Below are 22,972 nucleotides of genomic sequence, written 5' to 3'. Positions count from 1 at the left end.
AAAAAAAAAAAAAAAAAAAAATCTGTTTAAAATAAAATGAGGGGCATGAACCAGGGGAGGTGAAAGTTCAGTAACATTTAAAAAGTCTTACAAAATAATTCAACATCAGTTCATAAATGATAAACATTCCTGTTTTGTTTTTTTGAGTTGGAGTCTCATTCTGTCACCCAGACTGGAGTGCAGTGGCCATTCCCGGCCACCATAGCCTCGCCCTGCTGCCCTCCGGCGATCCTTCCGCCTCAGCCTTCCATGTAGCTGGAACTACAGGTATGTGCTACCACGTCTGGCTAATTTTTTTGATTTATTGTAGAGATGAGGTTTCGCAAGTTGCCCAGCTACCGCGGGCTCAGGCAATCCACTCACCTCAGCCTCCCAAAGGCACGGGATTACAGGTTGAGCCACCAAGCCCGGCTGGCTTTTTTTTTTTTTTTAAAAGAGAGAGAATATCCTGAAGAACTCAGTTTTCTGTCTGTGAAAGTTTTAAGATTTTTTTAAAAAAACAAAAACAGGCTGGGCTTGTGGCTCAGCCTGTAATCCCGCGCTTTGGGAGACCGAGGTGAGTGGACTGCCTGAGCCTGTGGGTTCGAGACCAGCCCAGGCAACTAGGCGAGACCTCATCTCTACAATAAATCAAAAATTAGCCGCACGTGGTAATGCATGTCTGTAGTTCCAGCTACTTGGAAGACTGAGGCAGAAGGATTGTCGGAACCCAGCAGGTCAATGCTGGGGTGGCCGTGAGTGAGCCACTGCACTCCAGCCTGGGCGACAGAGTGAAACTCCAACTCAAAAAATATACATATTAAAAATAAGAAAAAACATTTAATGGTGTTAGAAAATAGGAAAGATTGCCACCAAGAAAATAGAAACTCAGACATTTCTGGAGGGTGTGGAATATAAAGGCTCATACTGATGCTGACCAATGCCAAACAATGACAAATTCAGCATGGACAAAAAGAGAACCCAAGTAATCTAACTTTGGAAAAAGATACTGTCCCAGCAGAGCCACAGAAAACATTCCAGCTCCAGTGGCAGGCGTGAAAACATACAGGTCACGAGAGGCAGAGAGAAGTATATCACAATGGTTGCCTCAACTTCTGCCTCCAGGCTTTGTGAGCGGCACAATGCTGGCTAAGTAAAGGCAGCTGTGCCGCTGTGGGGCCAGCACCTTACCTAACTTTAGACTGTCACAACAAACACCAGGAGGAGCAAGAGAGCTCGACTGTGAAACTCCCTAACTGTCCTATCTTTCAGCAGCTTTTTCCCTATTTCTTCTGGAGGTAATCTCAGAAACTTCTGATTGCATCCCATTATAAGTAAAAAATACTTGGGCACATAACTACAATATATGCATATTTATTTAAAAATTATACACTATCATACTAATACAATATAAAGCATACATTTTAAAAAGAATCTGCAGCCAGACACAGTGGCTCATATCTATAATCCCAGCACTTTGAAAGGCCAGGGTGGGAAGATTGCTTAAGTCCAGGAGCTCAAGACCACTCTAGTTAACATAATGAGATCTCGTCTCTATCAAAAAATCCAAAATTAGCCAAGTGTGGTGGCATGTGCCTATAATCCCAGCTACTCGGAGGGCTGAGGTGAAGGATCGCCTGAGCCCAGCAGGTCAAGGCTGCGGTGGCTGTGAGCATACCTGCACTCCAGCCTAGGCAACAGAGGGAAACTCTGACTCAAAAAATAAAAATTTAAAAAATTAAATTAAAAATTAAAAGAAAGAATGTGGAAGAGAATAGATAAAAAATGCAAACAAATATTTTAATATGTTTCACCCTAGCAGATCTTGCACACACCTTGGGATATGAATCCTCCTCTCTGCTTTAATCCCCCAAACAGGAGCTGGAAGAGGAGACTCATCAAGAAAGAGGCACAGGAAGCAAACCAAGGGACTTCAAGCACTTCATCTGAGCCCCCCAACACAGCACCTGGCTGTAATCTAACATCAGAATCAGAAGAGGGGCTCGGCCGCGTGTGGACTCATGGAGCCATGTGCTCTCATCTGAAAGGGTTCAGCATGCTTTGGTCTGACTGGAACCTGTCTACCTGCCAGTCTATCCCACACAAACCACATCCAAAGTAAAGACTACTATTAGCGATTCTTGCATTTGAGCGCAAAGGAAATCATCAGCAAACAGAACAGCAACTAAAGACTTGCTAAGAGGAGCTCATAACAGAAAACAATACTCAATAACCTACACTTTCATTTACAATATGAGTTGTATGTGTGTGCATATAACACAGTCCTGCATTGCTTACTGACAGGGATACTTTGAGAAATGCATTTCAGGCAACTGTAGCATCATACAAACATCATAGAGTGTACTTACACAGACCTAGATGGTACAGTCTACTACATACCTAGGCTATAAGGTATAGCTTATTGCTCCTACACTACAAACCTGGACAATATGTTACTATATTGAATCCTGTAGACAACTGTAACAATGGTATTTACATATCTAAGCAGAAAAGGTACAGTAAAAAGATGATATTATAAATTTATGGGACCACCACTGCGTATGTGGCCTTTTGTTGACCAAAACATCGTTATGTGACACTTAACCGTGTATAGACACAAAGAGAGAGATGTATGAAATACTGCTCTATGCACTTTATGTAGATTTTCATTTAAACAACAACCCTCTGAAGAAGTAATGCTATCATCCTAACTGTATAAATGAGAAAAATAAGGCAAAGAAATCAATTTGTCCAAAGTCAAACAGCTACAGCTAGGGCTACTGCAGGCAGTGTGGTCCCAGAGCCTACAGTTGTAAACCACTGTACATGACTGAGAGGTAATAAATGAGGTTTCTGCTTTCATGCAGTGATACAGGAAAAAGTAAAAATTAAAATAAAAAATTAAAATAAAAAGTTTAAAAATTAAAATTAAAAAAATTTTAAAAAGAGGCAGCTTCCTGCTGCCTCTTTCTTGATGAGTCTCCTCTTCCAGCTCCTGCTTGGGGGATTAAAGCAGAGAGGAGGATTCATATCCCAAGGTGTGTGCAAGAAGATCTGCTAGGGTGAAACATATTAAAATATTTAATAAATTAGATTTCATTTTTCTGATATCCAAATAAAAAAATTCTACTCAATAAAAAACAATTGTTTTTTCTCCTTTTCTAATACCAAAAAGTTTCACTTGCTGATTACTTTTTGGCTTACTATGAATGATATTTCAGTTTGCTATAAAGCACAATGAATGTTAACTCTATTCACATTTTTATTCAGGTAAGATAGACTATATATTTACAAACAAGAGGCCTAGAAGATTCAATGGAAGTAGATATTAGTTCACAAAGTATAGGCATTTAGCTGCTTATAATTTTGCTTTAAAAATTTGCTCATTCACATATACACAAAGCCTTTCATCTTCTGAAAGGATCTTATCAGGGTTTAGTTTAAAGTTCATTACTTACTTAATTAGAAGACTAAGTATACTACTTGCTAAGAGAAGAAACAACTTTCCAGAATTTCAAAATTCCACCAGATTTGAATCAGTATGTGACAGAATAAAACCAAGATATCTAATGCTATTGCTGTAACACCGGAAACTCTCATTTGTTAAGATTAATTGCTCCTAAATAAAAGTTTATGTAAAGTTTATGTGAAATGATCCTCCCCTGAGCCTCATGCCAGGTAGGTCTAATCCCTTCTCTCTCTTTGCAGTCATCTCTTTACCTCCTACATGACTTCCTTTTCTCAGTAAAACCTGATTACTTGTAACATTACAATTCAGCATCACTTAGAGAGCTTAAATTTTAAAATACAGTACTGATGGTTTAGGTAGGCCCAGACAACTAAATCAGAATCTCTGGAAGGTGTTTCCAAGCAGTGACTTTTTCTCTTAAGCTCCACAAATGACTCTAATGTGCACTCACGACTGAGAAAAAAAGCCAGGCACAGTGGCTGGTGCCTGTAATCCCAGTACTTTGGGAGGTGAAGGTGAGAGGATTGCCTGAGCCCTGGGATTCAAGACCAGATTGGGCAACTTGGTGAGACCACGTCTCTACAATAAATAAAAAACGAGTTGGGCATGGTGGCTGGCACCTATAGTTCCAGCTACTTGAAAGGCTGAGGCAGAAGGATCACCTGAGTCTAGCAGGTTAAAGTTGTGGTAGCCATGAGTATGCCACTGCACTCCAGCCTGCACGACAGAGTGAGACTCTGACTCAAAAAAAACAAGACTAGTAGTCCAAGCTCCTTAACGTGAAACACTCGACTTCTATGTCCTAACCTCTGCCTCATACATTATGAATCTAAGACACCAAACTGCTGTTAGCTATCACCCTACAGCCTCTATGGCTGAGCATCCCTAATCCAAAAATCTAAAATCCAAAATGCTACAAAATCCAAAACGCTTTGAATACCAACATGATGCTAAAGTAGAAAATTCTACATCTGACTTCATGGGACGAGTTGCAATCAAAAATCAAACTAAACTTTGTTTAATGCGTAAAATTTTAAATATTTTATAAAGTCACCTTCAGGCTATGTGTATAAGGTATATATGAAGCATGAGTAAATTTTGTGTGTAGACTTGGGTCCAGGCCAGGAGCAGTGGCTCTTTGGGAGGACAAGACAAAAGGACTGTCTGAGCTCAGGAGTTTGAGATCAGCCTGGGCAACACGGTGCACAGTGAGACCTCGTCTCTACAATATATAAAAAAGAGCTGGGTATGGTGGCACGTGCCTACAGTCCCGGCTACTTGAGAGGCTGAGACAGAAGGATCACCTGAGCCCAGCAAGCCGAGGCTGCAATAGCTGTAATCATGCCACTGCATTCCATTCTGAGCAACAGAGTAAGACTGACTCAAAAAAAAAAAAAGAGAGAGAGCGAGATCTCTATCTCCAAGATATCTCATTATGTGTATGAAATATTCCAAAATCTGAAGTCCACAACACTTCTGGTCCCATGCATTTTAGATAAGGGATACTCAAGCTGTAATTCCTTATGCCTTGGCTCCTGCTGTCTTCTCTGTCCAGGATTTCTTGCTCATTCTGCTCAAGGACTATATTAACTATCCCTGAATCCCTTTTAGTCACTAACACAATGATTTTCACAGATGTTAAATTAATACCTACTGATAAAAGTCCTCTGCCACAAATGTAGGAATGGGAAAGAATAAAGACTATTTCTACTGCAAGATATATGAATAGGTACTATAAAAATGCCAAGTGTTACATTATTGGATTATCAATAAAGGTATTGCAAAACATAGGAAGAAGTATGTAATCAAATCCACATCACAGTGCCAAAAACTGCATACTTCATGTGGTTAAATGATACCTGGTCAAAAAGCTGTTTGCCAGTTGTATTGGGCTGGATGGCAAACTCCAGCTCAGCATCCATCGTAGTTACTCTGACATTGATCTGTAATAAAAACAAAAGCAATAATAAGTAGAAAAGAGAATATACTTAATAAGTACTAGGCATGAGGAAATACTCTGATTTGTATTTTATCAGATAACGTGATAAAGTTTTTTCTTAATCACAGGAAATCTTAAATCTATTTGAAAAACAAAGAGCTTACAAAGTTATCATTTAAAATATCTACTGAATACTTAACATATACGGAGCACTAAGCCATGGGCTTTCTATATCCTCATTTAGCCTTTGCAACAATACTATGTTCATTTCTACAGAAACTCAGAGTTTCCATTACTTGCCCAAGGACACCTGGATATCAAAGGGCAAAGCAGGTTAAACTGAGGCCTAACTCAAAATTCTTCGAATGTCATTCACTAATCTCATATTCCTTTCAACACAAAATCAAATATTTAGTTTTATTCATACTGGTACTGTAGTATTCACTTCATAAGAAGCATTCATTTGTAGTTCTTTATTTGCTAGACTTTTTTTTTTTAAGATATGGGGTCTTACTATGTTATATAGGACAAAGCGCAGTAGCTACTCACAGGCAAGACCATCCTGCACTATAACCTTGAACTCCTACCTCAAGTGATCTTCCTACCATAACCTCCCAAGCAGCTAGGACTACAGGTACACAACCATGCCCAGCTCTAGACTCTATTTTAAATACTAATTTTCTTGTGTGAACACCTTTCTAATTGAATATTTCAAAAACTTAACGTGACTTACCCCAAGTAATTTTTATCCTAGAATAGCATCTGCACCTAGAATTCCTCATGATGTGGGCCAAGTCTACCTTTTTAAAATTATTTTAGCTTTATTAACTTATATCTCCTTCAATTTCTATATCTATTTTCTAATAATCTTCACTTTTCTTCTACCAGCGTAAACCTACAGCAATTCCTACTTTGTTTCTATAACAATTATATTTAAAGTATTTTATTAATATATATTATTTCATTTGTTTGTATGTAGTCTTTTCTATCAGTCTGTAGGCATATTGAGGACAGAACTTATGCCATTATATCTTTTTTTTTTTTTTTTTTGAGTTGGATTCTCACACCATCACCTAGGCTGGAGGACAGTGACACGCTCACGGCTACCCCAGCATCAATCTGCTGGGCTCAAGCAATCCTTCCGCCTCAGCCTTCCAGGTAGCCGGAAATACAGACACACGCTACCATGCCCAGCTATTTTTTTTTTTTTTAATATATTGTAGAGATGAGGTTTCACCAAGTTGCCCAGGCTGGTCTCAAAACCCTGGACTCAGGCAATCCTCTCACCTCGGCCTCCCAACATGCTGGGATTATAGGCTTGTGTCACCATGCCCAGCTTTTTTTTTTTTTTTTTTTTTTTTTGGAAACAGGCTTTCACTCTGTCACCTAGGCTCAAGTGGCACTCACTGTAGCCTCAAACTCTTGGGCACAGTAATTTCCCCCACATCCAGCTTCCCAGATAGCTAAGACTACAAGTGCATGCCACAACACTAAGTTTTTTTTTTGTAGAGACGAGATCTCACTATGTTGTCCAGACTTGTCTCAAATTCCTGGCCTTAAGCAATCCTCCCACTTCAGTCTCCCAAAGTGCTGGGTACAGGCATGAGCTTTAACTCACACTTTAAGCTCTCTAAATCAGACTTATTTCCCATATGTGTCTTACTCATTCTACTTACAACCTTAGCTCAAGTTGTGGCTTTTACCTGAAATATCTTCTGTAATCAAATTCATCTTTCTTTAGAACCTTATTCTTATTTTTCTTTAAAATAATATCTAATTAGAAAATATTTGATATATACAAAACAATACATGTAAATATACTGGGGTGCCAAAAAAATGTATACATATTTTAAGAGATGTTCTCTATGTATTACTTTTAGTCAGTCATAATCAGAAGTCTCTGGATGCTGATGGTAACCACTTTGAGCACCTCTTATAATTGCATAAGCCAAGTGTAACTTATATTCATCTTTTACTATCAGCAAATGTTGTTTAAATTACAATTTTAACACAGTTTCTTCTCCTTTCTTAAAATGTGTATAGATTTTTTTGGCACCCTCCATATAAAAAAGTATGCATAATAAAATGAAACCAATAAATCCACCATCCAACTTAATAACTAGAAATGATAAATAATGTTGTTTATACCACTGTATAAGCAACATTCTTGGTAAATACCCAATCCCCAACACCCAACAAGTGAACACTAATCTGAATTTTGTGTTTTTCATTCTCTTGCTTTAGAAAAAAAAACCTGATTCTATCATAAATGTAGCTATCACTATATAAAAGTTTCATTTTCTTGATTTTTTAGCTATAATTGCACACTATTTGCTAATAAAGTTTTCTTTCTTGATGTGGGCAATGCTTACATGGGTATATTCACTTTATAAAAATTCATCAACTACACACATTTGATATATTCTTTGAGGTATCTATGTTCTATTGCAATAATTTTTTTTTTTTTGAGTTGGAGTCTCACTCTGTTGCCCAGACTGGAGTGCAGTGGCCACTCCTGGCCACTGCAGCCTCGACCTGCTGGGCTCCGGCAATCCTTTCACCTCAGTCTTCCGAGTAGTCAGAATTACAGGCATGCGCTACCACGTCAGGCTGATTTTTTTTTTTTTTTTTTTGATTTGGAGTCTCACTCTGTCGCCCAGACTGGAGTGCAGTGGCCGCTCCCGGCCACCACAATCTCGCCTGCTGGGCTCCGGCGATCCTTCCACCTCAGCCTTCCAAGTAGCTGGAATTACAGGCATGCGCTACCACGCCCGGCTGATTTTTTGATTTATTGTAGAGATGAGGTCTCGCTGCCCAGGCGGGTCTCGAACCCGCGGGCTCAGGCAATCCACTCACCTCAGCCTCCCAAAGGCCAGGCTGATTTTTTGATTTGTTGTAGAGATGAGGTCTCACCAAGTTGCCCAGGCAGATCTCGAACTCGCAGGCTCAGGCAATCCACTCATCTCAGCCAATAATTTTTTAAAATAGTACTATACTACAGTTTGATTTTTTCTATTTTTAAGATTATATTCCTAAAATTTATTGACATTTTCATGAGTAGTTGTAATTCATTTTCACTGCTATGTTCCACATTAGACTGTACCGTAATTTATTTATTCTTTTCTCTGTCAATGAATATTGGTTCCAGATTTTTGATGATTAAAAACAACAGTTCTATGAACAGTCTTGTTCATGTCTCCTAACGTGTATGTGTCAGAATTTCTCTAGAATATACTCAGAACTTATGCCAGAAGCAATGGCTCATGCTTATAATCCCAGCACTTTGGGAGGCCAAGGTGGGAGGATTGCTTGAGCCCAGGAATTCAAGATCAGGCTGAGCAACATAGTAAGACCTCATTTCTACAAAAAAAATATAAAAATTAGCCAAGTGTGGTAGCACACACCAGGAGGTCGAGGCTGTTGTCATCTGTGATCATGGCACTGCACTCCAGCCTGGACAACATTGTGAGACTCCAACCAAGAAAGGAAAAATAATAATAATAATTCAACCAGGCACAGTGGTTCACACCTGTAATCCCAGAACTTTGGGAGGTCAAGGCAGGAGAATTGTTTGAGCCTGGGAGTTCCACACCAGCCTGGGCAACATAGCAAGATCTCATCCGTACAAAAAAACAAATAAATAAAACAAAATTAGCTGGAAGTGATGGCACATGCCTATAGTCCTAGCTACTCATTCAGGAGACTGAGGTGAGAGGATCGCTTGAGCCCAGGAGTTGGAGGTTGCAGTGAGCTATGATCACGCCACTGCACTCCAGTCTGAGCAACAGAGTGAGACCCTGTCTCTAAAAAAAAAAGAAAGAAAAAGAAATATACTCAAAATTCCTCAGTGATACAGCGTGAGCACCTTCTACGTTACCGCATAATGCTGAATTGTCTCATAACATAATTGTGTCAACTTACACTCCCATCAACAGTGTGTAAGAATCTTGCTCATCTATATCTCCACTAACAGTGTATATTATCAGATTTCCTAATGTCTGACCATCTAGTGGATATAAAATGATATCTCAATACAGTCTTCTCATAGGGATCCCTGATTGCTAATGAGGTTAACATTTTTGCATACAGTATGTGGGATACACATTCTAAGATGGCTTGCCTGGTCTTGTGCCCATGATTATTTTACAGTACCTGATAAGAGGGGTTTTTTTCTGAGTTGGAGTCTCACTCTGTCGCCCAGACTGGAGTGCAGTAGCTGCTCTCGGCCACCGCAACCTCGACCTGCTGGGCTCCGGCGATCCTTCCGCCTCAGCCTTCCAAGTAGCCGGAATTACAGGCATGCGCTACCACGCCCGGCTGATTTTTTGATTTACTGTAGAGATGAGGTCTCGCTGCCCAGGCGGGTCTCGAACCCGCGGGCTCAGGCAATCCACTCACCTCAGCCTCCCAAAGGCACGGGATTACAGGTTGAGCCACCGAGCCTGGCTAAGAGGGGTTTTATGGAAGTACTTACAGCTACTAATCAGTTGACCTTAGGATGGGAAGATTACCTAGGAGGGCCTAAACTACTCATATAAGCCCTTTAAAAGCAAAGAATTTTCTCAGACTGGTTGTAAAATAAAAGTTAAAGATATAAGTATGAGACGAATTTGACATAAAAGAGGTTCTCCCTGGCTGAATTGAAGGGAGCATAGGCCAAGGACCAGAGACCAGCCTCTAGGAGGTAAGAGTGGCTTGGGGTCAACAGTTATCAAGAAAATGGGGACTTCATCCTTAAGTAAAGAAGAATGCATAATTCTGCAAGGAAATGAATTCTGCCAAAAACGGGAGTTAGCTAGGAAGAGAATTCCAATCTCCAGGTGAAAGCACAGCTGTTCAATACCTTGATTTCAGTTTTGTAAGACTTTGAGCAGATTTCTAACCTATAAAACTGAAATAATAAATGTGTGTGGTTTAAGCCACTAAATTTGTGGTAATTTGCTGTAGAGCAATAGCAGACTAATATGTTTATTGGCCACTAGTTTCCTCAACTTTGCATGTCTATTTGCTTTTCTTTGTTGTTTTTGAGTTGAAGTCTCACCTGTTGCCCAGGCTGAAGTCCAGTGGCACACTCATGGCCACCACAGTCTTATCCTGCTGGACTCAGGGGATCCTTCCACCTCAGCCTTCGAAGTAGCTGGAACTACTGGCGCATGCCACCACACCCAGCTATTTTTTTAATTTATTGTAGATGAGGTCTCGCTGTGTTGCCCAGGCTGGTCTCAAACCTGTGCATATATTTCTTATTTTTCTATTTTTTAATCTTTTTAATTCTTATGTAAGAAGTCTTTATTTTAGATACGAATACCATGTCAGCTATTTATGTTACAAAAAAGTCTTTTCTCAGTTTGTGATTTGTCATTCTACTTTCTTTATAGTGTCCTTTATGATAAGCAGATATTCTTTTTGGGGGGGAAGGAATATAAATTAAAAGTTTATTACAAAATGCAAAATGTTAGTTTCTCATTGTCAGTGATTCAAGAAAACAAGGCTGTGAGCCAGGACACTGGTGTGCAAGCCAGGGGGCAAAAGTCAGACTCGGGAGCGGGTTGACAGGCACTGATTCACAACCTCCAGTAGGTGGGTGTTCTCCAGGGCAGCTGCCACCCGCTCCTTATCTGCAAGCTGCTTGTTCACTGCATGCTCTGAGGCATGGGTCCCAGGTGTAATGTGCACGTCCATCTTGAAACACTGGGGAAGGGAGCAAAGAAGCTTGACCTTGATGGATAGGCCAATAAGGGTGGCCATGCTGCAGTGCGGAATGGTGGGTGTGAAAGCCACAGTCACTGTGCTCTCCGGGTCGCTAACCTGAACCCGGACTTGCTCTAGTACATTCAACTGCTCTAGCGTCAGAGGATGCTCTGGGTCATTGATAGAGGAAATAAGATCGAAGATCTTGCGTGCGTCGATGCTGTCGGGAACCTGCTCGTCCTTGCCGGCGGTCATGGCCGCTCTCCAGAGCGCTCGTAGATGAGTGGGTTGGCATTCTCCAAGAGGCCGCCCCTACCCTGCCGCCGCCAGCCCCACCATTGCGGAGCCGCTCAGCAGATATTCTTAATTTTACCATTGAATTTATCAATGTTTTACTATAAAGATATTAATTTTTTTGCCATATTTAAGAAATCCTTCCTTACTCTGGAGTCATGAAGATAGTAATATATTTCCTACTATATGTTCTAAAGGCTTGGTTTTTCATAATTTGTCTTCCATGATTTTTACTTATGATGAGACAGAGGTCCAATTTCTTTCCTTCCTCCCTCCCTCCATCCCTTCTTCCCTTCCTCCCTCTCTCACTCTTTCTTTTCTCAAACACAGAGTCTCACTGTGGCACTCAGGCTGGAGTGAAGTGGCACAACCATAGTTCATCACAGCTCACTGCTGTGAATTCCTGGACTCAAGCAATCCCCCTGCTCCAGTCTCCTAAGTAGCTAGGACTATAGACATGCATCGCCATGTCTGGCCAAGTTTAAGAAAAAATTTGTTTGCAGAGACAGATGTCTTGCTACGTTGCCCAGGGTGATAATTCTTGGCCTCAAGCAATCCTCCTGCCTCAGCCTCCCAAAGCACTGGCATTGCAGGCATGAGCCACCACATCCAGTCCCCCATGTCGCATTTTATAAATCCCCATACGAATGATGATGATACGGGGATTATTTTAAAACTCCCAACATAATTTATTAATTAGCTCATTCATTCCCCTGTAAGAAATCAAGTATCAGCCATTCCTTGCTGGACTCTGGTTTGGCCATGTGCTCTCTGATCCCTTAGGGCTGGCGCCGTGCTTCTTTCCTGGCTTTGGCCTCCTCCCCCACCTTGGGAAGGTGAATCTTCTCTCTGCCTTCTCATTCTCTAATTTACTTTTAAATAAACTATATTTTTTAATCTAAAAAAATACAGAAATCAAGTATCTGAATAGATATGAATCTGATTTTGTTCCACTGGTCAAGGAAACCACTATGTTAATATCATACCATCTTAATTAGTATACATTAGATGAATCTTAGTATCTGGTAGGACATGTCTCCCCTCATTATTCCTCAGAACTATTTTGACTGTTCTTGGCTCATTATTCTTGCTCTTGACTCCATACAAAATTGTACACTTTTCAAAATACCCTGTTGTGATTTACAGTTGAAATGTCAGGCCAGGTGCAGTGGTACATGCCTGCAATCCCAGCATTCTGGGAGGCGGAAGCAAGAGAGTTGCCTGAGTCCAGGGGTTCAGGACCAGCCTGGGCAACTCGACAAGACCTCGTCTCTACAATAAATCAAAAGAATTAGCCAGGCAAAGTGGCACGTGCCTATAGTTCCATCTACTTGGAAGGTCGAGGTGGAAGGACTGCCTGAGCCCAGCAGGTTGAGGTTGTGATGGCCATGGTTGTGCCTCTACACACTTTATGACAGAGAGAGACTGCAGTTCAAAAAACAAACAATTGAAACGATACTAAATTCATCAGTCTCTTTGGGTGAGAACTGACCATCTTTCCAATATTGACCCTTTCTATCCATGATTATGGTCCTCTCTTGTGCACTAATTTAGGTCTTCTTTTGTGTCTTTCAAATGTCTTTTTTGAAAGACAGTATTTATAATCTTCTCCATAAAAATCATTTTAGTTATTGTTATATATCTCCCCCTAGACCCTTATGGTTTTGTAGCTATTGTAAATATAGGTCCTACAGTCTCTATCCCATAGTTTTGACATCCTAAAAGCACTGAACTGAAGCATATTGTTAATTTTCAGCAAAAATTTGACATGAATTGATGTGAAACTTTAATTTGTAGTGAACTAATTTATCTCACTTCATATGTATATTTACACATTAATCTATGGAAACATTAATGTTTTTGACATTATACCATAGACCTTGATGCAAGTTTCATGATATAATGATATATACACATAATACATTATATATTTGCCTTTTTAAAATCAAAAATTCTGAAACTCATCCAGCTTCAGGAGTTTCAAATACAGAACTGTGATTCTGATTAAATATCTTTCCAATGTGTTTTCTGTTTTTGTTTCTGTAGAAATGCAATTGATTTTTACATTGATCCTATTATCAGTTTCCTTGCAAATTGTTATGCTGAGCTGTAAATCTATGTTTACATAAACCAAGGGTCAGCAAACTTTTTCTGTAAAGGGTCAGACAGTAAATATTTTAGGCTTTGCAGGCCACACTATCTCTGTTGCATCCACAACACTCTAGAGCAACAGAGCAACCACAGATAAACAAACGAGCATACTGTGTTCCAACAAAACTTTATGAACACTGAAATTTGAATCTCGTATAATTTTCATGTGTCAGAAAATATATTTTTTTCAACCATTGAACATGTAAAACCAATTCTTAGCTTGTAGGCAATTATAAAAAAAGGTGGTTCACTGGATTTGGCCTGTGGGCCATGATTTTCAACCGCTGATATAAACAAGCAGTCTTAGTGTCTTCAAATAGTGTTTCTTCCTTTCCCATCCTTAATCTTTTGTTTTGTTTTTGTTTTTGAGTCGGGTCTCTCTCTGTCACACCAGGCTGGAAGCAGTCATGGCTCACCACAGCCTCAACTTCCTGGGCTCAGGCAATCCTTCCTCCTTAGCCTCCCCAGTAGCTGGAACTACAGAGGCACACCACCACACTCGGCTAATTTTGATTTTTTTTTCTGTACAACAGTTTTTCCTGTTCAATGTTGAGTAATAGCAGTGACAGCGCCTATCTTTTATCTTGTTCCTGACTGTAAAAGGAAAGCTTCCATTGTTAACCCATGAGAACATCTTCTGCTGTAGGTTTCCTTTAACACCTAGCTTAAGAGGCACTGGTTTTTATTGCTTAAATAATGAGTAGTTGCTTGATTTTAGCAACTGCTCTTTTGGAGTCTGTAATATACTTTTCCTCCTTTAAACTAATCATGTGGCTATGGCAGACACTGCTTGTTGTTCGATCACCAACTCTATCAGAACTATAGCTGGGCATATGGCTGCTAAGCTACACAGTTCATTTCTCAGTGTCTCCTGGAATTAGACTATGTGACCAAGTTCTCACCACTAGAACACGAGCACTAGGGATGTACATGACCACTTCTGGGTCAAAGCATGAAACGGGGGGTCTGCTTCACTATGCTTTCTCCTCCCTTCCTGGTGGCTGCAACTGAGACATGGCAGGAACCCACCTCACCTACAGAGACTACAATAATGCCCTGGGCCCAATGTTCTCAATCTTCTTGGACTCAGGATCACTTTGAACTCTTAAGAATTACTCTGCACCCAAAAAACTTTCTTCAACACAGGTATAACCTACTGATAGATATGTCTATCAATATTTGCCACATTAGAAGGTAAAGCGAATTAAATTTTTAAAAATTTGTTAGCTCATTTAAATATAACGATAAACCATTTCATGTTAATTTAACATTGAGAAAAAAATACCACCTATTCCAAAAAAAATTTTTCATTTGATCCTAACAGTAATTCTTAGGAAATAGCCAAAGCATTTCCTATCAAATCAACTTTACTCTAGAATTAAAAAATAGATTTACAGGCTGGGAGTCGTGGTTCGTAAGTCACAGCACGTTGGGAGGCCGATGCAAGAGGATCACCTGAGCCCAGATATGTGTGACCAGCCTGAACAACACAGCGAGAGCTCATCTCCAAAAAATTAGCCAGTCGCGGTGGTGTATGCCTGTAATAACAGCTACTTCAGAGGCTGAGCCCAGGAGATTAAGGCTGCAGTAAGCCACGATTGTGCCACTGCACTCCCACCTGAGCAACAGAGTAAAACTCGGACTCAAAAAAAAAAGAAAACTGTTTCTATAATGGCCAAGGTTATATATCTACTAAGTATAAAGCTGAGCCAACAGGATCAGGGTAAAACATGGAAGCCACCTTACATTTCTCCAACCTTTGTGTTTTACAAACACTGATTTTCTTTTATTTTTTATTAGGGTGGATGGCGGGGAGGAAAGGTGGCTATATCCTGACCTAAAAAGTTTAAGAAAAAAAAATCATTGGCTACTAATATATTAAAATATTTTCTTGCAGAATTTTTAATGTATTAACAACAAATAGTTGATCTCCAAATGTATATACAATCTTGACTCTTTAAGGAACAATAAAGAGTGCTCTCCTTAATTACACTGGCAAAGACTTTTCTAAAGTAGATGCAAACTTTTACAGTCCTACCAGAAATACATTAGAGTGACAGTTGCTTTACATCCTTAACTGCATTTAATATTACCAGTCTGTAATTTTAGCCTTCTAGTGAATATAAAGTGGTAACTCACTGTAGTTTTAATTTGTATTTCTCTGTTAATTAAAAATATTAAGGACCTTTTCAGGTATTTGCTGTCTGTTACTATAGCTTCTTTCATGAAGTATCTGCTCAAATTTTTTGGCCATTTAAAAAAATCTGAGTTGTCTTATTATTGAACTGTAAAAAAACTTAGCATTGCAATTATTTTCTCACATTCTGTCTTGCCTTTCCATGTTCTTATGCTATCTTACACAAAGTAAACGTTTTTAATTTTGATGAAGTCTTGTTTTTTTCTTTAATGGTTCAAATTTTTTGTGCATTGCCTACCCCAGGCTCACAAAAATTTGTTCCTATGTTTTCTTCTAGAAGTTTTATAGTTTGGGCTTTTGCATTTAGGTCTATAATCCACTTAAAGCTAATATATGTGTAAATAGTGAGTCACGAGCCAATGTTGAATACCATTTGTTGAAAAGAATTAAATTTCCCCATTGAACTGTATGATACCTGGTTAGGCGCAGTGGCTCACGCCTGTAATCTCAGCACTTTGGGAGGCAGCGGCGAGAGGACTGCCTGAGCCCAGGGGTTCAAAATCAGCCTAGGCAACATTAAATCACAAAAACATTAGCCAGGTGAGGCAGAATTGCTGAAGCCCAGCAGGTCAACGCTGGGGTGGCCATGAGTGTGCCACTGCACTCCAGTCTGGGCGATGGAGTAAGACTCCAACTCCAAAAAAAAAAAAGGAATTGTGTGATACCTTTGTCAAAAATCTAATGTGCATATGTATGTATGGGGTCTGACAATTAAGTGTGCAAACTTGCCACTGTGCGCTTACATTGGCAGCACTCAGTAAAGTTTCATAGCCTTGGTATATCTGTCTCACAACTGTGTTCGTGTTGTGTGGCAGTCTCTTGCTGGGTGGTGTTCATTATTATCGTTCCATGTTTTTGTGTGCCATTCCAACAATGTGAGAGCTTAAATTAGAACAATGAACAAACATTAGGTTTCTTGTTAAACTTGGTGAAAGCAAAAGTGAAATCAGGAACACATTAGTCCAAGTCTATAGAGATAATGCCATGAATAAATGGTAGTGTAAAAATGGACTAAACATTTTTCTGAGGGGAGAAAAAGCGTCACTGATGAAAACATGGCAAAAATTCATTGAATTGTGTGTCAAAATCATTGGCTGACTGTGAGAAGCACAGCAGACCAAATAAACAACAATAAAGATACAGCTGGAAAAGCTTGGCATGAGAAAGGTGTGCAAAAACGGTCCTGAAGGAAGAGCTCTTATATGATGACAATGTCCAGCTCACACAGCACTGTCTATGAGGGAGTGTTTAGCCAGTAAACAAACAACTGTATTGGAACAGTTTTCCTACTCACCTGATCTAGCCCCCAAGGACTTTTTTCTGTGCCCAAAGATAAAGGAAATATTGAAAGAAAGACATTTTAAGCCGGGCTCGGTGACTCAGCCTGTAATTCCGCGCCTTGGGAGGCTGAGGTGTGTAGATTACCTGAGCTCACGGGTTTGAGACCCGCTTGGGCAACTTGGTAAGACCTCATCTCTACAATAAATCAAGAAAAAAAATTAGCCGGGTGTGGTAGCGCGCACCTGTAGTTCCAGCTATTTGGACGGCCGAGGCGGAAGGATCGCCGGAGCCCAGTAGGTCGAGGCTGCAGTGGCCAGGAGCGGCCACGGCACTCCAGTCTGGGCGACAGAGTGAGACTCCAATTCAAAAAAAAAAGAAAGGAAAACATTTTGATGACATTAAGGGCATCAAGGGTATAATGATAGCTCTGATGTTATTCCAGAAAGAGTTCCAAAACTGCTTTGACAGGTAGACTAGGTGCTGGCATCAGTGCCTAGCTTCCCAAGGGGGGTACTTTGAAGGTGACCATAGTGATAGTCAGCAATGAGGTGTGTAGTACGTCTTCTAGGGTGAGTTCAACTTAACTGAAAGACCTCATAATATAAGTGTATTTCTATTCCACTGATCCTATTATCTATCCCTTCACCGGCACTTCAATGTCTTATTTTTGTGGCTGAGAATAAGTCTTGAAATCAAGAAATGAACATTTCTAACTTTTTTTAAAATTGCTTTAGCCATACCACATATATTTTGGTATTTCCATATTGACTTTTTAATCAGCTAGTCAAATTTCTTTTTCTATTTTTTTTCTTTTTTTGAGTCGTCCAGGCTGGAGTGCAGTAACACACTCACAATCACTGCAGCCTCGACCTTCTAATTTCAGGCAATCCAAGCTGGAGTGCAGTGACACGCTCACAATCACTGCAGCCTCAGGCAATCCTTCCATCTCAGCCTTCCAAGTAGCTGGAAGTACAGGCATGTGCCACCACACCTGGCTAATTTTTTGATTTTAGTGTACAGATGAGGTCTCATCATATTGCCCAGGCTGGTCTCAAACCCGTGGGCTCAGGCAATCCTCTCGCCTCTGCCTCCCAAAGTGCTGGGATTAAAGGTGTGAGCCACCGCGCCCGGCTAAGCTAGTCAATTTTAACCCAAAAAATTCTGCTGGGATTCAACTACTTGGAATTGAATTTAATCTACCAATACCCTGAGAGAGAACTGGCATCTTAATACTACTTTATAAACATACCTATACACATTGTATATTTTTCTATATATTTAAAATATTTAATTTCTTATATCAAGCTGTCAGTGTAAAGGTCTTGCACTGTCTCTGTACATCTATTTCTAAGTATTTTATGTTCTCGATGCTGTTACGTAATTTTTCAAACTTTGCTGCTAGTATATAAAAAGCCCACTGATTTTTTAAAAATACAATAGTGTCTTACAATCTTGCTAGATTAAGTTATTAGCTCTAATAATTGTTTTGTAAATGTGTGAGGATGTTCTATCTAAACATGTATCTGCAAATAGAAAATTTTACTTTCATTTTTATCTTTATGCCTGTTGTTTATTTTTATTCTTCTCTCCTTCCGACAATGCTACTTTGTTACTCACTGAGTCTATAAGGTCATTCCAAAGTGATATCCATTCTAGAAAATTCCAATAACTATAACCAATGATTTTCTTTATAATGATCACTGGTAGGAAAAAAAAAAGAAAGACTGAAAAAACATCCCACTGTAGTTAGATGAAGAAAAGAACATTTACCTTAAGAAAAAAAGGAATAAACCTTAGTCAAAAAGAGTCAAATAATTATAGAAGTAAATGATAACAGGTATACTCAAACAGAAAAATCTAAGGCTATTTAATATCATTATCGCTTATATCAAAGCTAGAATTATGAGAAAATTAATAATGCATAAAATCCCCCCAAGATCTCATTATTTTCTTCTGTTTAACAGTAAGCTACCATTAGCTTAACAGTAAGTTAAATATATACCAGATTCTTCTAATCTTTACCATACACCCTTGGGTAAGTACATTCCCACTGTATACATGAGGAATTTAAGAATAAGAAAGACTGAACTAAATTAACAAAGATCACCTAGACTAAGTGGCAGAGCTAGGATAAGAACTAAGATAGTCTGACCCCAGAACCCATGAATTTTAACCTTAGCTGTATTTTCTTTGCCCACATAATACTATGTTCTAGGCACATTAATCTAAAAATAAATAACAGTGATAGCAGTGCCTTTTTCTTCCAACAACTCTACCACAATACTTTACCTTGTTCCAAAAAAGAACTTACTGATATCTTTTTAAGTAGCATCAAAAGTAATAAAGTACACTTACTGGTTTCGGCATTTTTCTTCTCTTTTTATTACCTTCTTTAAAAATTCTTCACGTTTATGAATTCTGTTGTCACTTTCTGTTTAAAAAAAAGATACTCTATTATCTTTTTAGATAGGCTTTTTATTTTACCTATAATTAGTATAGAAAAAGATACAACATTTTAAAATGTGGATTTAAAATATGTCTCTTATTTTATTCTAATTTTCAGTATCTTCTACTAGCAGTTCACATTCCCTAAAAAGATTGAAATCTCAGATTTAAAATACCATACATCTCAAACTACATAGATAAGCCTATCAACATACTAAAAGTTTTATCTTAATTGCAAATAATGAACAGCAAGGAAACATGATTGCTAAGGACCCATAAAAGCTGCTTCTCTGAGTGAAGTTCATCTCTGTGCCCAGGATGTCAGTGAAAGGGACAGAAAAAGTGAAGACAGGTGGATTTAGATCCTAAAAGAGTTGCTCTCATGAAGAGTTTTCGATGTTTTTTCTGTAGTGCCAAAAACAAAAGGAAATTCTGGTTAATGTAATCTACAAGAAGATAAACAACAAAATATTTTTTTATTCTTGAAAGTTTGAAAATAGGAGTAGAGAAAAACATGAGTAGCTTATTCACCTAACATGTACAAAATACCCATAACTCTGCACACTAACCTGCATGTGACTCGCCACCAGGCTAGTGGCCTTTGCGGAAATTTAAAATTGCCCTTAAGAACACTGTTAAGTTGTATCTTCCCCCCTAAGCCAACAAATCTATCAAAGAGAATCATCATGCTGTCTTAAAATCATCATGTTTTTGTTATGAAACATTTATGAAAATTGAGTTTCTTCTTTATACATCTACCTACAGATCTCAAATTCTTTTTTTTTGTTTGTTTGGTTTTTTTTTGAGTTGGAGTCTCACTCTGTCGCCCAGACTGGAGTGCAGTGGCCACTCCCAGCCACCGCAGCCTCGCCCTGCTGGGTTCCGGAGATCCTTCTGCCTCAGCCTTCCAAGTAGCTGGAACTACAGGCACGCGCTACCATGCCTGGCTAATTTTGATGTATTGTATAGATGAGGTCTCAACAAGTTGCCCAGGTGGGCCTCGAACCCGCGAGCTCAGGCAATTCACACACCTTGGCCTCCCAAAGCGTGGGATTACAGGCTGAGCCACCAAGCCCGGCCTTCAAATTCTTAATCATTATGAGTTGACCAGAAAAAATTATCATTCCAATTTAAAAACCTACAGTATCGTATCAGATAACTATTATCTAACTGAGAAAAGTATATTTACATAATATCTCTGAGAAAATTTATTCATTTGCTAGGAACAACTAAATTAATATGCAGTTAATTTCAGCTTGTTGGTGTGTTTATTTATAGACAGGGGCTTGCTCTTTTGCCCAGGCTGGAGTGCAGTGGTATGATCATGGCTCTGTAGGCTCAAACTCCTAGGCTAAAGCCATCCTCCCACCTCAGCCTCCCAAGTAGCTAAGACTACAGGTACACCACACAATGCATTTTTTTTTAAGAGACGGGTTCTTGCTTTGTTGCTCAGGCTGCTCTCAAACTCTTGGCCTCAAGCAATCCTCCCACCTTGGTATTCCAAAGTGCTGGGATTAAGAGCCTGAGTCACTGCAACCAGCCTTAATTTTGTGCTTTAAAACTATATTACCAACTGCTTCTTTAAGATGCTATAGCTGGCCAGGCACGGTGGCTCACGCCTATAATCCCAGCACTTTGGGGAGGCTGAGGTGAGAAGATTGCCTGATTCCATGGGTTGGAGACAAGCCTAGATAACTTGGCGAGACCTCACCTCTACAACAAACCAAAACCAAAAAAAAAAAATTAGCCAGGCATGGTGGTGCTTGCCTATAATTCAAGTTACTTGGAAGGCTGAAGCAGAAGGATCACCTGAGCCCAGCAGGTCGAGGCTGCAAAGGCCATAAGCGTGTCACTGCACTCCAGCCTGGGCAACAGAGTGAGACCCAACTCAAATAATAATAATAATAATAAAGATGCTGCCGGGCTCGGTGGCTCAGCCTGTAATCCCGTTCCTTGGGAGGCTGAGGTGAGTGGATTGCCTGAGCCTGCGGGTTCGAGACCTGCCTGGGCAGCGAGATCTCATCTCTATAATCAATCAAAAAATCAGCCGGGCATGGTAGCGCATGCCTGTAATTCCAGCTACTTGGAAGGCTGAGGTGGAAGGATTGCCGGAGCCCGGCAGGTCGAGGCTGTGGTGGCTGGGAACGAACACTGCACTCCAGTTCAGGCAACCGAGTGAGACTCCAACTCAAAAAATAAATAAATAATAATAATAATAAAGATGCTATAACTAATAAAACTGAAAATTCTCTAAACTAAAATTAAAATGAAGTAACAAAAGCAAGGTCATTTCACTACATCTTACTCAGTCATGATTCACTGACTACCAATAAATCCTTAAGAGAGAACAGCATCCTCGTGAGATATTTTATCTGAGTCACAGGGCCACAAAATTTGGCTGGAAGTATAAACCCCTCATTTCTTAACTCTTATCATTTCCTAGCCTACTACTCCCTATCTACTCTCACCTACTTTCACAAATGCAAATGTACTTCAGTCCAATTTTTTAAATTCTATACCCTCTTCATCTTAACTACTATACTGCCTTAGAGATCTTATCATCACAGGTCTTGATTAAAATAGCTCCAAATTGACCTACTTTTCACATCATTTATACACTAATAGTTTGATGAACATCTAAAGGATTATCTAAAACATAACTTGGCCAAAACCTTTAAACCCCTACCTTACAGCCAAATCTGCTTTGCTTCAAGGCTAACTGATTTACATCTTTTTAGAAAGCTATCCATAGTATTCTCTCATGACTTATACCTCTACTACATCTGAAATTATAACCTTCTTTTCATTCCTAATGTGTTAATTTTTGCCTTCCCTTTTTCTTGATTAATTTTGCTAGAAGTTTGGCTAGCTTATTGGTCTAAAAATCAGTTTTCAATTTTACTGACTCTGTTTTTCTTTTGTTAATTTTTGTCCTTTTCCTCATTATTTTTCTTCTTGCCAGTTGCTTTGGCTTTATTCTGTGGTTCACTTACAATCCCTAAGTTTGAAAGTTTACCCAAGTAATTCCCTATCTTTTCTTCTTTACTAATTCATGGATTAAGGTCATAAACTAAATATTCCCAGTTATAAGGTAATTCCAAATATGAAGTGATCTCTCTAATTTGCTAGCAAGAATATTTAAGAATCATTTTTATGATTTAAATATATAATCAAATGTATATTTATAATTTATTAGTATACTTAAAAAGAAAACACATGAACTATATAACACATTGATTCAGAGCCAGGTATGGTGGCTTACGCCTGTAATCCCAGCACTTTGGGAGGCCGAGGTGAGAGGATTGCCTGAGTCCAAGGGTTTGAGACCAGCCTGGGCAACTTGGTGAGACTTGTTCTCTACAATAAATCAAAAAATTAACTGGGTATGGTAGCGCACACCTGTGGTTCCAGCTACCTGGAAGGCAGAGGTGCAAGGATCACCTGAGACCAGGAAGTCGAGGCTGCAGTGGCTGTAAGTCTGACACTGCACTCCAGCCTGGGTAACAGAGTGAAACTCCAACTCAAA

At 39.4% G+C, this 22,972-nt stretch overlaps 1 protein-coding gene and 1 pseudogene across 5 annotated transcripts in view; both read right to left on the bottom strand.

Moving 5' to 3' along the window:
* The window catches only part of RDX (radixin), a 76,020-nt gene extending 56,587 nt beyond the window's left edge, over positions 1-19,433 (bottom strand). For all 4 annotated transcript variants that reach the window (XM_008056555.2, XM_008056556.2, XM_008056557.2 and 1 more), the window contains exons 1-2: positions 19,357-19,433; positions 5,308-5,391 (exon numbers count right to left, since the gene is read on the bottom strand). In XM_008056555.2, the coding sequence (XP_008054746.1) occupies positions 5,308-5,391; positions 19,357-19,368 (96 nt within the window). In that variant the 5' untranslated portion in view covers positions 19,369-19,433. The remainder of the gene's footprint in view (positions 1-5,307; positions 5,392-19,356) is intronic.
* On the bottom strand, positions 10,803-11,454 carry LOC103258878 (annotated as a pseudogene). Its single transcript, XR_504204.1, has one exon. The product of XR_504204.1 is annotated as a mitotic spindle-associated MMXD complex subunit MIP18 pseudogene (transcript).
* Positions 19,434-22,972: the final 3,539 nt, after the last annotated feature.

The sequence above is a fragment of the Carlito syrichta genome, unplaced genomic scaffold (genome assembly GCF_000164805.1).
Source record: "Carlito syrichta isolate Samal-C Ts95f unplaced genomic scaffold, Tarsius_syrichta-2.0.1 Scaffold302396, whole genome shotgun sequence".
NCBI classification, from domain to species: Eukaryota; Metazoa; Chordata; class Mammalia; order Primates; family Tarsiidae; genus Carlito; species Carlito syrichta.
Note: the sequence above shows the minus strand (reverse complement) of the source record. Positions and strands in the feature narration are given on the sequence as shown.